Below are 12,044 nucleotides of genomic sequence, written 5' to 3'. Positions count from 1 at the left end.
ATGTTGGTGAAAACGAAGACGTTAATTTTAATTGCCTGCATTTCACTTAAGTACTTTTTGTTTTTATTAATTATTCTAAATTTGAAACCTTGAATATGGAGAAAGGCCTGCAAATAACTAAATCCCTTGTTCAAAGTACTGAATGGCTGTCCTGTGCTGTGACAGTAAGCAATCAGACTAATGCATTCTCAGATAGAGAAGTCGCATAAAAGTCAAGGCTTTTAAAATTACCATTCGGGGCCACTGCAAATTCGTCTGGAATGAACCAAAGCAGTACATTTATCTTTGGTGGCAGTTTTTGGTATATAACCTTTGTACTGATAGCACGAGGTAAACTTAAATTTCATCCATGTGAAGGAGAAAATGTGTAGAAATTATGCCATCACATGACCTTTCTTTGTCACCAGGTCTAAAACTTAAAGTTATCCAATGAATCTATTCATACTGCATTCTGACCACTTAATATAAAAACTGACCAGTGAAACTGACATATATATTGTATATAATTCCAGAAATTGTGTAGATACCGTGATGATTGTCTTTAAAAGAAATGAAAGTGCTTCTGCTATGAGAGATCTACTATTATGATTTATAATACTGCGTCATAAGTATGGTATCTTTTGACATGTCCTGTCAACATTAATTACATTTTAGAATATGGTACAAGGAACACAGAAATACCATTCTTGTGATGTTTGGCATATAAAATAAACAAAATTATAAATTAATTAGGAAGCTTAACAGTTAAATGCGTAACGTTGGAAACATCATATTAATCAGGAGACTTTATGAGATAATAACTGAAACATATTCACACAATTTAACTGAACTTATTATCTGCATTTAATATCTTAAATAGTTTTCCTTTGGTTTTCTTCTCTGCTGAACATACTCCCACATTTACAAGAATTATTTATTTGTCTTCCTGTTTTGTAAAAATAAAAGCGAAAACAAAAAGTAGCAAAATCGTTACGGTAAAAACAAAAACGTAACAAAAACTGAAACGTAACAAATACAACATTTTACGTAAAGAATATTTATTGTTCACGGTTTTTATACGCGGTTTTAAAATAGTCGGCGCTGGAAAGAAAAAGTTGGGAAATGAAGTTACAATGTTTACAAATATTGGCGTTGCATTGTGGGAGATGCATGATTGACACGGGCGCCATTTTGCTTTCGCTCCCTCTGCTTCCATTGTGTGAGAGATAGTAAATATCTGACTCTGCCAGAGACAACCTCAACACACTTGTGTCCCTGCGAGAAAAAGCGTACATTTCACCCTCGGTAAGTAAAATTTATGTCACTCTTTCTTAACCATACGGTGTCGTTCACCTTTTTGTTTGGAAAACTGGATAAATAAAGTTGTTTTTGCGCGTAAATAACGTGTTATTTCGACGCTGTTGTGAGAAGAAAAGGCAGCTGCCTCGATTGCCAGAGAAACGGCTCCCTACTTCCACTGCTGAAATATCCGCTCCACTTTCAGCCGCGATTTCTACCTCGTTTCTCTCCTTTAATACTCCACCGCTTCACTCGCCCGTGGCGCCTTTTCGATAGCTACACTTCTCCCCTACGTTTTGTTGCTATTGTTGTGTTCACATGTTTTGTGTTTTGGTGAGAAAATGGCAAAGTTTACGTCCTGCTCCCTCGTCCCCTGTGTGTCGGTAGCTTCGTTTCGGTCTGCGGCCATAATCTTGCGGTATGGGGCGGTGCTAACGCTGCAAGCCCCGCCCCGAGCCCGTCCAGGCTCAAAGGCTATTGGTCCAGGAGTCCGGCTGCGGCGCCGCTGATTGGTCCGTTTCAGACTTCACAGCGCTCTGATTGGCTCGACGGGTTGTGTTTGTGCACCCGGGGAAAAAAGTTTTCCCATGAGGTCTGGTATGACTCGCGGTCAAAGACTGATCCAGATACTATTATATCCTCCCAGTGAAAGAATGAAAACAAAGATGGTGCTGTTCTTTTGCTCTAATAAAACTAAATTATCCAAACCCTGCATTTGGAATGAAGGAACTACTAAAACCATACAGGTGTCAACATATGTACATTCACACTGATGTAAATATTTTATGGTGTTATGTGCAGTAACTATCATGACCTGTGCTAATAGAAACATAACTACGCATAATGTTAAAGCTAAAAAAGTTATATAATTGAACTATAGTATAAACAATGTAACATTTTATTTGTATTTTCTTCAGGTGATACTCTGTCGTAATGGCTCGTACCAAGCAGACTGCTCGTAAGTCCACTGGAGGAAAGGCTCCTCGTAAGCAGCTGGCCACCAAGGCTGCCCGCAAGAGTGCTCCCTCCACCGGTGGTGTCAAGAAGCCCCATCGTTACAGGTAACAGTCTTTTGAGATGCGTGGTCGCTGTGTGACCTCAACAGGTACGGACGACTCGCTCTGTTTGCAGATGAAAACTCACATCATTTTCTGTCCGTAACTAATTTACACTACTTCTGTTGTGTGTGCTCCACAACATTCAAAATTTTGGAACAAGCAGCAAAATCTCGCTTTTTCTTTCTTTTCTGTAGATTATTCAGAATACTGTGGGTTTTTTTTTTTTTTTTTTCAATGGATTAGGTCCTTAATAGGACCTGGGCTGCATTGTTAGTTCACTCAAGAATGTGGCCATTAGTGGTCCAGACCACCTCCAAATTAGGCCTGAATGATCAGATCTCATATGCATCTTTCACGTGTCCTCAGTGTTTTCTCATCTGTACTTAAATCCTACTCATTGGAATCAGAGCAGACATGGATTTAATGCGATGCAAGTCTGACTGGAGCCTAAGTTAGACATCAGTTGTCAATGGTCATTCTTCTAGTCAGTCAGCACAAGCTGGAGGCGTTCAAATAGAAACTCATTCACACTGAATCAGTGTATTGAGCTGGAGCCTGGTTGTGTGTTTTAAGGCCCGGCACCGTGGCTTTGAGAGAGATTCGTCGGTACCAGAAGTCCACTGAGCTGCTGATCCGCAAGCTGCCCTTCCAGCGCCTGGTGAGGGAGATCGCTCAGGACTTCAAGACCGACCTGCGCTTCCAGAGTGCTGCCATCGGAGCCCTGCAGGTTCGAGAAGTTTCAGTGTGACCTAAAATCAACAGTTGTGCTGTTAATTAGACGATTTAGGGAAAATATTTAATTGCAGTTTCTGTTTGATTTGTGATGCCATTTTTAAAGTCACGTCAGTTCAGTACTCACTGTGTAATAGATTGAGCCTTACTACTGGAGATAACATAAAAACATTAACTGCTCTCTGTTTGCAATTTGAAACGGATGAATTGTTCTGTCTGACCGATGCCGTGTGTTGACCCTGCAGGAGGCCAGTGAGGCGTACCTGGTGGGTCTGTTTGAGGACACTAACCTGTGTGCGATCCATGCCAAGCGTGTCACCATCATGCCCAAAGACATCCAGCTGGCACGCCGCATCCGTGGAGAGCGCGCCTAGACGGCCTCCCTGATGTTTCTCCTCTGTCCCGTTATATTTACCAGTCCTTCCCCTCACTCCCTTGTCTCGCCCCACCCACCTCTGCCCATCCCTGTCACCCTCCCCAGCTTGCCCAGCTTCTCAGTAGACTTTAGAGTAATCCTGATTATGAAGAGATAGAAATATGTTGAAGTCTGGTCTCATAGATTTTTTGTCTTCACCAAATGTTTTTAGGGTACCTTTTTCGTGCATGTAAAAGGTTTCACAGATCAGATGCTGCACATGTGTGCACATACTCAAACACGAATCCCTGGTCCCGGTGGTGCTTCAGTAAATGAGGCCCATCGAAGAGCTCACCTGGATTCATCCAGAGTGGGAGGTCAGTGGATGCAGTTTGTGTGACAAACAGAGTGGAAGCAGAGGGACACGGTCAAGGGACTAGTCTGCTTAAGGGGAGCTGCAACTTCCACAGCAGGGTGCTATTAAAACTAGTCCTGAGGCCACTGCCCCTCTGAAGACCCTCCTCCCCTCCCACCCAGTCCGTCCCTTTGCATCCCAACTCCCCTGTTGCTCTGCAGCTGCAGCCAGATGGCTGCTCTGTACCTTTTCAGCCCAGCTCCTCCATCTCTGTTCTGCTCTGCTCTGCTCTGCTCTGCTCTGCTCTGCTCTGTTCTGCTCTGCTCTGCTCTGCTATGCTCTGGGAGGGGGTGGACTGCTGGTCTTCTTGTGTGGACGCGTGAGCTCTGATCTTTCAAACCAGTCGTACTCAACAAACAAGAATCTCTTGGTTGCTTAAAGATATTGATTATTGTTGTGGATATGGTGTCTATTTTTTTTACACACATAATTCATGGAGGAGCATCTCTTCTTTTACCACTTACAAAATTATTAAAATAAGATGAAAAAATAAAATAAACAACAATGGATATTCTCAACATATTTTTTTTTCTTTTTACAGTGATCTGATTTGCTATAGAAAATCAGGAAGGGCTTCTCTGTTTTCCAAGGAAACTTTTATTCTAATGGCAGCCACATGGGGGCGGTGGTGTACCGTCCCCCCACTCTCAATCCAGTCCTTCATTATGCTCGTCTCTCTCTATCACCACAGATAGGCATTAGATTCGTCACAACAACAATTGCCATCATATTAAAGTGCACTCTGCATTTTTAGGGTCTGTGTGTCTCCTGCAATCTCTGTAGACCTGAGCATATAATCTGTCCCTTTCTCAAAATTTGTAATACACAATATAACCTCATATTTGTTTTCTTTTATATTTTTCTTATTCCTTGAGATTTTCAGACGTATAAATATGCTGATCTTTGTATTTTCCAAATTTCTCATATTATGGTGGTAATAAATAGGTGTTAAAACAACCTGGGGCTGGTGTGTGTGTGTGTTTGTCGTATTTGCTTGTGGTTCTGATATGTGGCTGTGCTATTCAAAGGAAAGGCTGCACATGAGAAGGAGCACCGTTTATCAGTGTAGAGGAATTCTATTGCCACACGGGGGAGACCTTTACCAAGGCCTCACATCACAGCCACTGGGGCCGTCAGTCGTAACTGTAACTGACTCAACTAAAAAATATGATCTGGAACTAGGTGAAAAAATGAAGCCTGACCCTAAAGCAGCAGCAGTATCCCGCACCATGGCTTCACATTAAGTAATGAAAATGATATTGTTCAAATTGCCACATATGAACAGCCTCTCTATATATAATATTTCTCTTGCTTCCTTTTAATTGACAGCAATACTTACTTTGCAAATTATGAAAGAAACAGAACAAAGAGGTTCATTACAAGAAAAAGAAAACAGAAGTTACAGTTTTCCAGGACGCCCTGTTAAAGATAACAGATCTCATGTATGCTAATAGTCTCCATCCCCTTCTGTCTGTCCTTCTGTCTGTCTGTCTCCCTGCCCAGTTGGCCTCATCCAGATGTGTGCCCGCATATGTGCTGGGTTTTTCTCAAGGTTTTTTCCTTCATCTGGGGCTCGTGTTAAGGCAGTTACAACTGAAATTGGTATATAAATGAAATCTCCTTTAGCCACATATTTCAAATATTAATTGTCCATTGCTTTAGCTGAGACGTAGCTATTACAGACAATTGGTACAAACAACACTTGATCACGTTTAACTAACCATTTTTTGATCTTATACAATGCACCCCTGCAGTGTACAGAATAAATCATAGATGTAATGTATGCTTATGAAATATGAAAAAAATAACTGAATAGATTATAGAATAATAAAATAGAGTGCTTATTATCAGAACCTCTCTTTTCTAGTACCTGTCCTGATGTGGTCTCTCTGTGTCCCTTATAGTCTCTCATTTTGTCTGCTCAGAAGAATGTGTAGTTGTAAATCTCAACCACCGGTGGTGGTGTTTTATCCTTCTTTACCTCGGCTACATCTCTGAGCACTTGACATCTTGAAGCCCGCTACTTGAACATAATGGGTATCTCACTACAGCTCTGACCGTTCACGATAAAACTGACTGTCTGACGGTCATTTCTCCACAGTTTAGTTATTTCAAGCTGTTGCATCCATCTGAAAGTCACTCGTACTTGTGTTTACTGTTCAGTGTCAGTGAATGCCCATTTTACCAGAGAGAATAAATAATTATTATTAATGATTAATAACGATTAATCACTAATAATAATGAATAATTGCACAAAATGATGTGTTCAAATCTTCAGTCCTGGTTGATGTAGTTACTGGTGGTATCATCACATACTCAGATCCCAGAGTTGTGAGTGCAGCAAAATAAACCACTGATTTTAATGCAGGATCATTTTGAGGTGACAGAATCACATTCTGCCCCAGGCACAGTGAACGGTGTGTTATTTTACAAAGACGTAAGTGTGCGTCTTAACGCCTACAGCTCTTCGTGTAACAGCTCACTGTAGCCGCTCCTTCTTCTTCCGTTACACCGCTTCAAATACGTCAAACTCCTCCGTGGATAAGACACAACAGGTAGGTGCTAAATTCACTGATGTGTCATTTCCTGCGACTGTTTCGTAATGAGTGCCAGTTTGGGTGTAGTTTAGCCAGTTACAGGCTTTCAACATGAAGCAGCATGTTTGGTTTGTATCGGCGACAATCTCAGCAACATTTTAATGGCGATGCATCAGGAGTAGCAAACAATGCACGCATTTAACTACCGCCATTGCATTTATGCTTTATCTGTTTATAATGACCATTTATTTAAGTTTAGCCAATCACTGCAATGATTTTTATGTGCAATAACTATTAAACCGTCAGTTAATTTTAGCAGAAGATTTATTACTTTTTGTTTCACCGTCACCATTAGCTTACTGTTTAGCTAACACGTAAACTAAATCTTTTAACTGGTGACGTGCAGGTCGATACTGAAATATCGATACTGCGGATACCAGGTGTTTATGCTGTAAAATCGATTCTCAATTCAAAATAACGATACTTTCGATACTTCAGTCGTTCGAGGTAACGTAGCAACAGAGTGAACGGTAACTAAACTGTTGAGTTGTGGCAACAAAACAAACCCCGTGAAACACCTCAGGTTAAACCACAACACAGAATACGAGGCATTTATGATGAGAATTAAGATGCAAGTTTTCATTTTATAGTAGTTCTTAATAGTTCAACACAATTTTTTTTTTGATCGTCTTATTATTTTACTTATTCCTTTTTTTTAGTATTTGAAACAGCATTTGCCACATATTTTGTGTGATTGTGTATTAGTTCAGTTATATAGTAAATGAGGCCATCTATAGAAATTGAATATTATTATTGAATTATTCATTATTTCAACCGCTTTGCATCACTTTCACTTTCAAACTGCTGTCATGTTTTTTTGTTTTTTGATTTTTTTTTTTTTTTTTTTTAATCAAGCATTTTCAGTCATGTTTAAACTTTCTGGATCCTATCTCTTATCTTCGTTTTCCCCCTTCTCGGACTCATGCCACGTTTTAGTTTCCCGGACGTTTCACCTTCCTCAAGGTCTGCGCCCGTTCCATCCCCCATCACATCTGCTCCTCCCTGGGATTACGGCGCAAATGTCTGTCTGAAACACTCAGCGCTGAGGCTGGAAGATTACAAGTGCACTGCACCCTCTGAGGGAGGTTAACCAATCAGAGCGAGCAGACGCAGGGATTAACCAATTGCGCCACGGAGGGGGAGGGCGGAGGGATTAGGCCGGGAACAGAGTGGGATTAGGTCGACGTTGAGTGCGGGAAAACGCTTTGAAATGTCTGTCGCCGCTCGTTTACTTCTCTCAGTGCAGGTTGGGACTAGAGATCAGGATCAGGATTTACACAGCAACAAGAAATAGATTTTATTATTTATGTCAGAATTACATCAGAGGAGGGGAAATCAGTAGAAAGTCCTCTCGCCTTTTACATTTTATGAAGCATTTCTAACGCAAATTTAACTTCATTTTAAACAGTGAGGAGTTGTTGACATGAGGTTTCTGGATTATGTTAACGATAAGTAATTTTGCATTTAAAACACACATAGGTGTAGAGGAACTTCAGCGTGTGCTGAGTAACAGGGAATCAATCTTCTGTGACGACGCTTCTCCAATCAACAAGCGCCAACCCCCCCCCATAACAGTGCAAACCGTTCTATGAAATATTTTCACACGTTTGATGCCTCAGCTAAATTTCGTGGCAGTAATCAGGTCATGTGAGGATTACCGTGCTGTCAGAGGAGTTCGTGGAGATGGTGGGAGGTGAAAGGGAACCACTGACCTGATAGAGATTTGGAGGCTGGAAGAAGCGATGAAAGCTTTTATTTATTTAACGACGCACCTGTCAGTCATTCAGGTGTTTGCCGAGGGTGCGCGGGGCGAGAGCGACACACCTCAAGTGTAGGCAAAAAAAAAAAAAACAACTCGAAGAAAGACAACCGGTAGAGAAAAAGTGATACTGCCAAGCTGAAGGGGGAGAAAATAGAGAAGATGGAAGGGAAGCGAGGAAAGGAAAGAGCTGGGGATGGAAGAAGAAGAAGAAGCTGAGGTGGGTGAGAGACAGAGGGGGATAGGGCAATAATCCTGACTAATTCACTTAGGGCATTGCTGAAGGGAGGCTAAGAGGATTGGGACACTCCCAGAATCAGATCAGCTAAAATAACCAAGATGGAGCAGTGAGAGGCATGCGGGCCGTAGGACAAACATGACGGGTCGAGACCCAACTGCAGCAGGGCCACTTTACATATACTCATTACACAATCATACACTCACATGTACATAACTCCTCGCTGTGGGAGCCAAATCCCTATGAGAGCTTCAAACTACGGCTCGTCCCAATGATCTCCAGCGCACAACGAGTGTAAAGAATAGATCACTTTAATATGTCACACAGCTAAAACAGAAAATCATTTCGTTTCCACCAAACAAAGCAGGATGAGAACACTAAAGGCTAACACTTAAATTTGTAACACAAATGTTCAAAAAAAAAAAATCTAAATGCAATCAAATAACATATTTAAATGTAGCATAAAATAATAATAAATAGCTAAAACATTGTAACCCTGGAGGAGGACGTGACCTAGAGGACTTCAGAGATCCTCAGCTCTCCATTCATTCTATCACAATTTAGAAAGAAAAAAACAAGTGTTGTCTGTCTGCGTGTGTTTGTGTGTGCGTGTGTGTGGGTGTGTTTCCATAGGTAGGACTCCAGTCTTTCCCTACAAACTCTTTAAAGGCGTTTGTTCTCTTATTTAACGTAGCATGAAGACAACAGACATGATTTGCAGTCAGGCAGCATCGATGACGGTCACTGGTCCCTTCTTCACCAAAACACTTGAAATGAAATGCGTTACTACAGAGGTCGCTCTTAGAAAATAAAAACAAAATCTTCCGAAACAAAGAAACTGAGAATCACCGATAACAAGTTTATCTGGCAGAATATCTTCACACTATCTCACAAGGGACACTCATTGACATGTGGACGCGCGCCGGTGCCACTCTTCCTCTCGCTCTTTAGAGGACCTGGAACTTCCAGGAGTTTTGGTCCTTGTGGTCCAGGCAGTCCATTGTGGTGAAGCCCAGTTTCCAGGCCTGCTGGTCCTTGTAGTCCAGGCAGTCAACAGAGGTGAAGCCCAGGGAGGAGGCAGTGCTGTAGCCCTGCGAGGACAGGGATGCTGGGGACTGGCTCAGCGAGCCCCCCATAGAGGGCACAGTGATGGGGCTGAGGGCGCCCCCGGTGCCCGACAGCTGCGAGTGCATGGGAGACAGGTAGGCACTGCAGTCCAGGCCGGTGAAGTAGGAGGTGGTGCTGGCGTAACCCTGGGTGTAGGCTGATGGCTGGCCGTAGCTCATGGGGTAAGGTGAGGGGCGCTGCATGCAGGGGGCTGAGGAGGAGGCCAGGGGGTCGGGCAGGGGCGAGATGGCCGGGCTCCAGATGGATACAGCAGTGTTTCCAGTGCTGGAGCTCGGAGCCAGGCTGGGGCCCGACTGGGCTGAGGAGGGGCTGTAAGAGCCAGACGGGTTAGGAACGGGGTCGGGGGCACTGGGTTCCTGCACTGGTGAGGCTTTCTTCTTGGGAGGGCGGGGTTTGGACTGGCCGCTGCTCTGCTGCTGCTGCTGGCGGCACTTAGCTCTGCGGTTCTTAAACCAGACCTGAAGATACAATCAAAACAAAACAAAACAAAATATCTAGTCAATAAACTGAGGTGCGAGAAAGGAAAGGTGATGTATAAGTGTGCCGTTTTACTCCAGTGGAGGACCTTTACTACCTCCAAAGTTCTAAAAATGCCTCGCCTTAGCATGAGTGACCCATAACGGCCGAACAGAACGGCCTCCATCTTATCCGTAGCCTACTTCTGCAGTACCTGGACACGTGACTCGGGCAGGTTGATCTTGAGGGCCACCTCCTCCCTCATGAAGATGTCTGGGTAGCGGGTCTTGGAGAACAGCGCCTCCAGGATGTCCAGCTGCGTCCTGGTGAAGGTGGTGCGCTCCCTGCGCTGCTTCCGGGGAGTGGCTGCAAACCCAGGGGACACAGAGGGGGATTATCACGCTGGCCGCCACGGAGAGACGATATGAATCACCATCACAGCTGATCGTGTCTGAATGATATACGTGTTTATAGAAAACGAACAAGAGAGGCCATGAAGTGATCACTTCACGGGTAGTTGTGTTTTACAGCTATAAATATGAATAGAAATCTTTGTTCCACTTGTTTGGAGACTTATTATATGCATATAATTTTTTATTATACAAAGCCACCAGCTCTTATAACAGTGGTAAGACACAAATACACAACTACATTTTACATTCAGCTTTAGTTTCTAGTCACATCAGTCACTCAAATGAATAGAGAATAATTATTAGACGTAGTCACGGATTGTAGTATTCATCAAAAAGTGTAAATAATAATCACTTTTTCTAATTATCTCTTATTTAAAAAAAATGAAAGAAATAAAAAGAAAAAAACAGTCCAGATTATCCACATTTAATTTCAAACGGGACTTAATACCTTTGTCAACAAAACGTCTCCGCACACAAATGTATAGGTCCTAATACAGTGTAGCATGCGACATTAATATGAAACAATGAACCTCTCATGAAACCATCCCTAAACACGACAGCTACCCAGAAATATTCAAATATTCCGACTTTTTTTTTTTTTTTTTTTGTATCAAAGCACTGACTGCTGTACAACAAAACGTTTCTACTCTTTGATTCGTGTTTTTGTTTTTGCATGTTTGGTGACAGCTTTTACGCACCAGCCTGCGCGATTTTACGCACCATTTAGTTTTGGATTTGATGCGATAAGTGCAACATAAATCTAACACGAATGAAATATTAAATAGTAATAATAATAATAAACTAAACATGTATATAAAAAAAAGTTTGTTCCACAAAATGTATGAGGAAAAAAAAAAACTTTATACTTACGTGGATAAGCGACGGTTGTGTGAAGCACGTCCATTCCGGGACCAGGCAAATTTAACCCGTTCATGGTGTAATGGGGTTGCTTTATGTAGGACATCATCATTACAGCAGGCTGTTAAGTCCCGTCACTGTCTTGCAGATCGGACACGCAACACAACAGCCGTGGGGCCCCTCGGTTCTCAGCTGGGGCAGCGAGTCGGTGCGTCCGATCCAACCCGCGATCAAAGTGAGCGAGCCGAAGTTCACAAGAGTGTTTTCTCTTTCCTTTTTTTTTCTTTTCCTACACTTTCAGCCTTGGCCGACGTCTGTCAGCAGCGGAACACGCCGGAGCTCACCGGATAACCAGACTGCCTCTCCAAGTCGGATTTCACACAGTCAAAGACATCACACACAAGTGAAGTGACACCCGGGTGCCTTTGTGCCTTGTAGAGGTTGCTCCACTGAGTTTCTTTACCGGCACACGCTGCTAATTAGAGGGAGCAAGTGGCTCCTGCAAACCCCTCCCTCCCTCACACACACGGACACACGTACACACGCGCATAGCCGCACACACGGGCAAGCACACACTGACGCGCACACGCAGGCAACGTACATCACAGCAACAGGCTGCATAATGCAGCCAACTGTAGGTTACTTTACACGGTTTATTGTGGCGTAATTGTGCTTTTTTTTCTGACAGTGACCTCTGATAAATAACTCTTCCTCTTCTCAGTTACATAGAGAACACAGACAGAGGTTCATACAGAAA

General features: G+C 42.8%; 2 protein-coding genes across 2 annotated transcripts; one reads left to right on the top strand and one right to left on the bottom strand.

Annotated features, from left to right (window-relative positions):
- Positions 1 to 1,128: 1,128 nt before the first annotated feature.
- h3f3c (H3 histone, family 3C) lies at positions 1,129 to 4,795 on the top strand. Its single transcript, XM_047606799.1, has 4 exons — positions 1,129 to 1,284; positions 2,196 to 2,339; positions 2,910 to 3,063; positions 3,314 to 4,795. The coding sequence occupies exons 2-4, from the start codon at positions 2,212 to 2,214 to the stop codon at positions 3,440 to 3,442; spliced, it is 411 nt and encodes a 136-aa protein (XP_047462755.1). The 5' UTR covers positions 1,129 to 1,284; positions 2,196 to 2,211; the 3' UTR covers positions 3,443 to 4,795.
- A 3,932-nt stretch (positions 4,796 to 8,727) lies between these two features.
- crx (cone-rod homeobox) lies at positions 8,728 to 11,787 on the bottom strand. The gene is made up of 3 exons (XM_047608015.1): positions 11,300 to 11,787; positions 10,231 to 10,382; positions 8,728 to 10,018 (listed from the first exon to the last, which is right to left on the bottom strand). The coding sequence occupies exons 1-3, from the start codon at positions 11,397 to 11,399 to the stop codon at positions 9,380 to 9,382; spliced, it is 891 nt and encodes a 296-aa protein (XP_047463971.1). The 5' UTR covers positions 11,400 to 11,787; the 3' UTR covers positions 8,728 to 9,379.
- Positions 11,788 to 12,044: the final 257 nt, after the last annotated feature.

Source organism: Mugil cephalus, chromosome 15, assembly GCF_022458985.1.
Source record: "Mugil cephalus isolate CIBA_MC_2020 chromosome 15, CIBA_Mcephalus_1.1, whole genome shotgun sequence".
Taxonomy (NCBI): Eukaryota; Metazoa; Chordata; class Actinopteri; order Mugiliformes; family Mugilidae; genus Mugil; species Mugil cephalus.
The sequence above is the reverse complement of the archived record's forward strand: the minus strand, read 5'-3'. Positions and strand labels throughout refer to the sequence as shown.

Bases quoted from the DNA above. Each gene is read 5' to 3' on its own strand.
- crx (XM_047608015.1), bottom strand. From the start codon at position 11,399: ATGATGATGTCCTACATAAAGCAACCCCATTACACCATGAACGGGTTA. The intron at 10,383-11,299 runs GTAAGTATAAAG...CTGGGTTTGCAG, and splicing joins CACAACCGTCGCTTATCCAC to CCACTCCCCGGAAGCAGCGC. The intron at 10,019-10,230 runs GTACTGCAGAAG...TTGTATCTTCAG, and splicing joins TGCCCGAGTCACGTGTCCAG to GTCTGGTTTAAGAACCGCAG.
- h3f3c (XM_047606799.1), top strand. From the start codon at position 2,212: ATGGCTCGTACCAAGCAGACTGCTCGTAAGTCCACTGGAGGAAAGGCT. The intron at 2,340-2,909 runs GTAACAGTCTTT...GTGTGTTTTAAG, and splicing joins AAGAAGCCCCATCGTTACAG to GCCCGGCACCGTGGCTTTGA. The intron at 3,064-3,313 runs GTTCGAGAAGTT...TTGACCCTGCAG, and splicing joins CTGCCATCGGAGCCCTGCAG to GAGGCCAGTGAGGCGTACCT.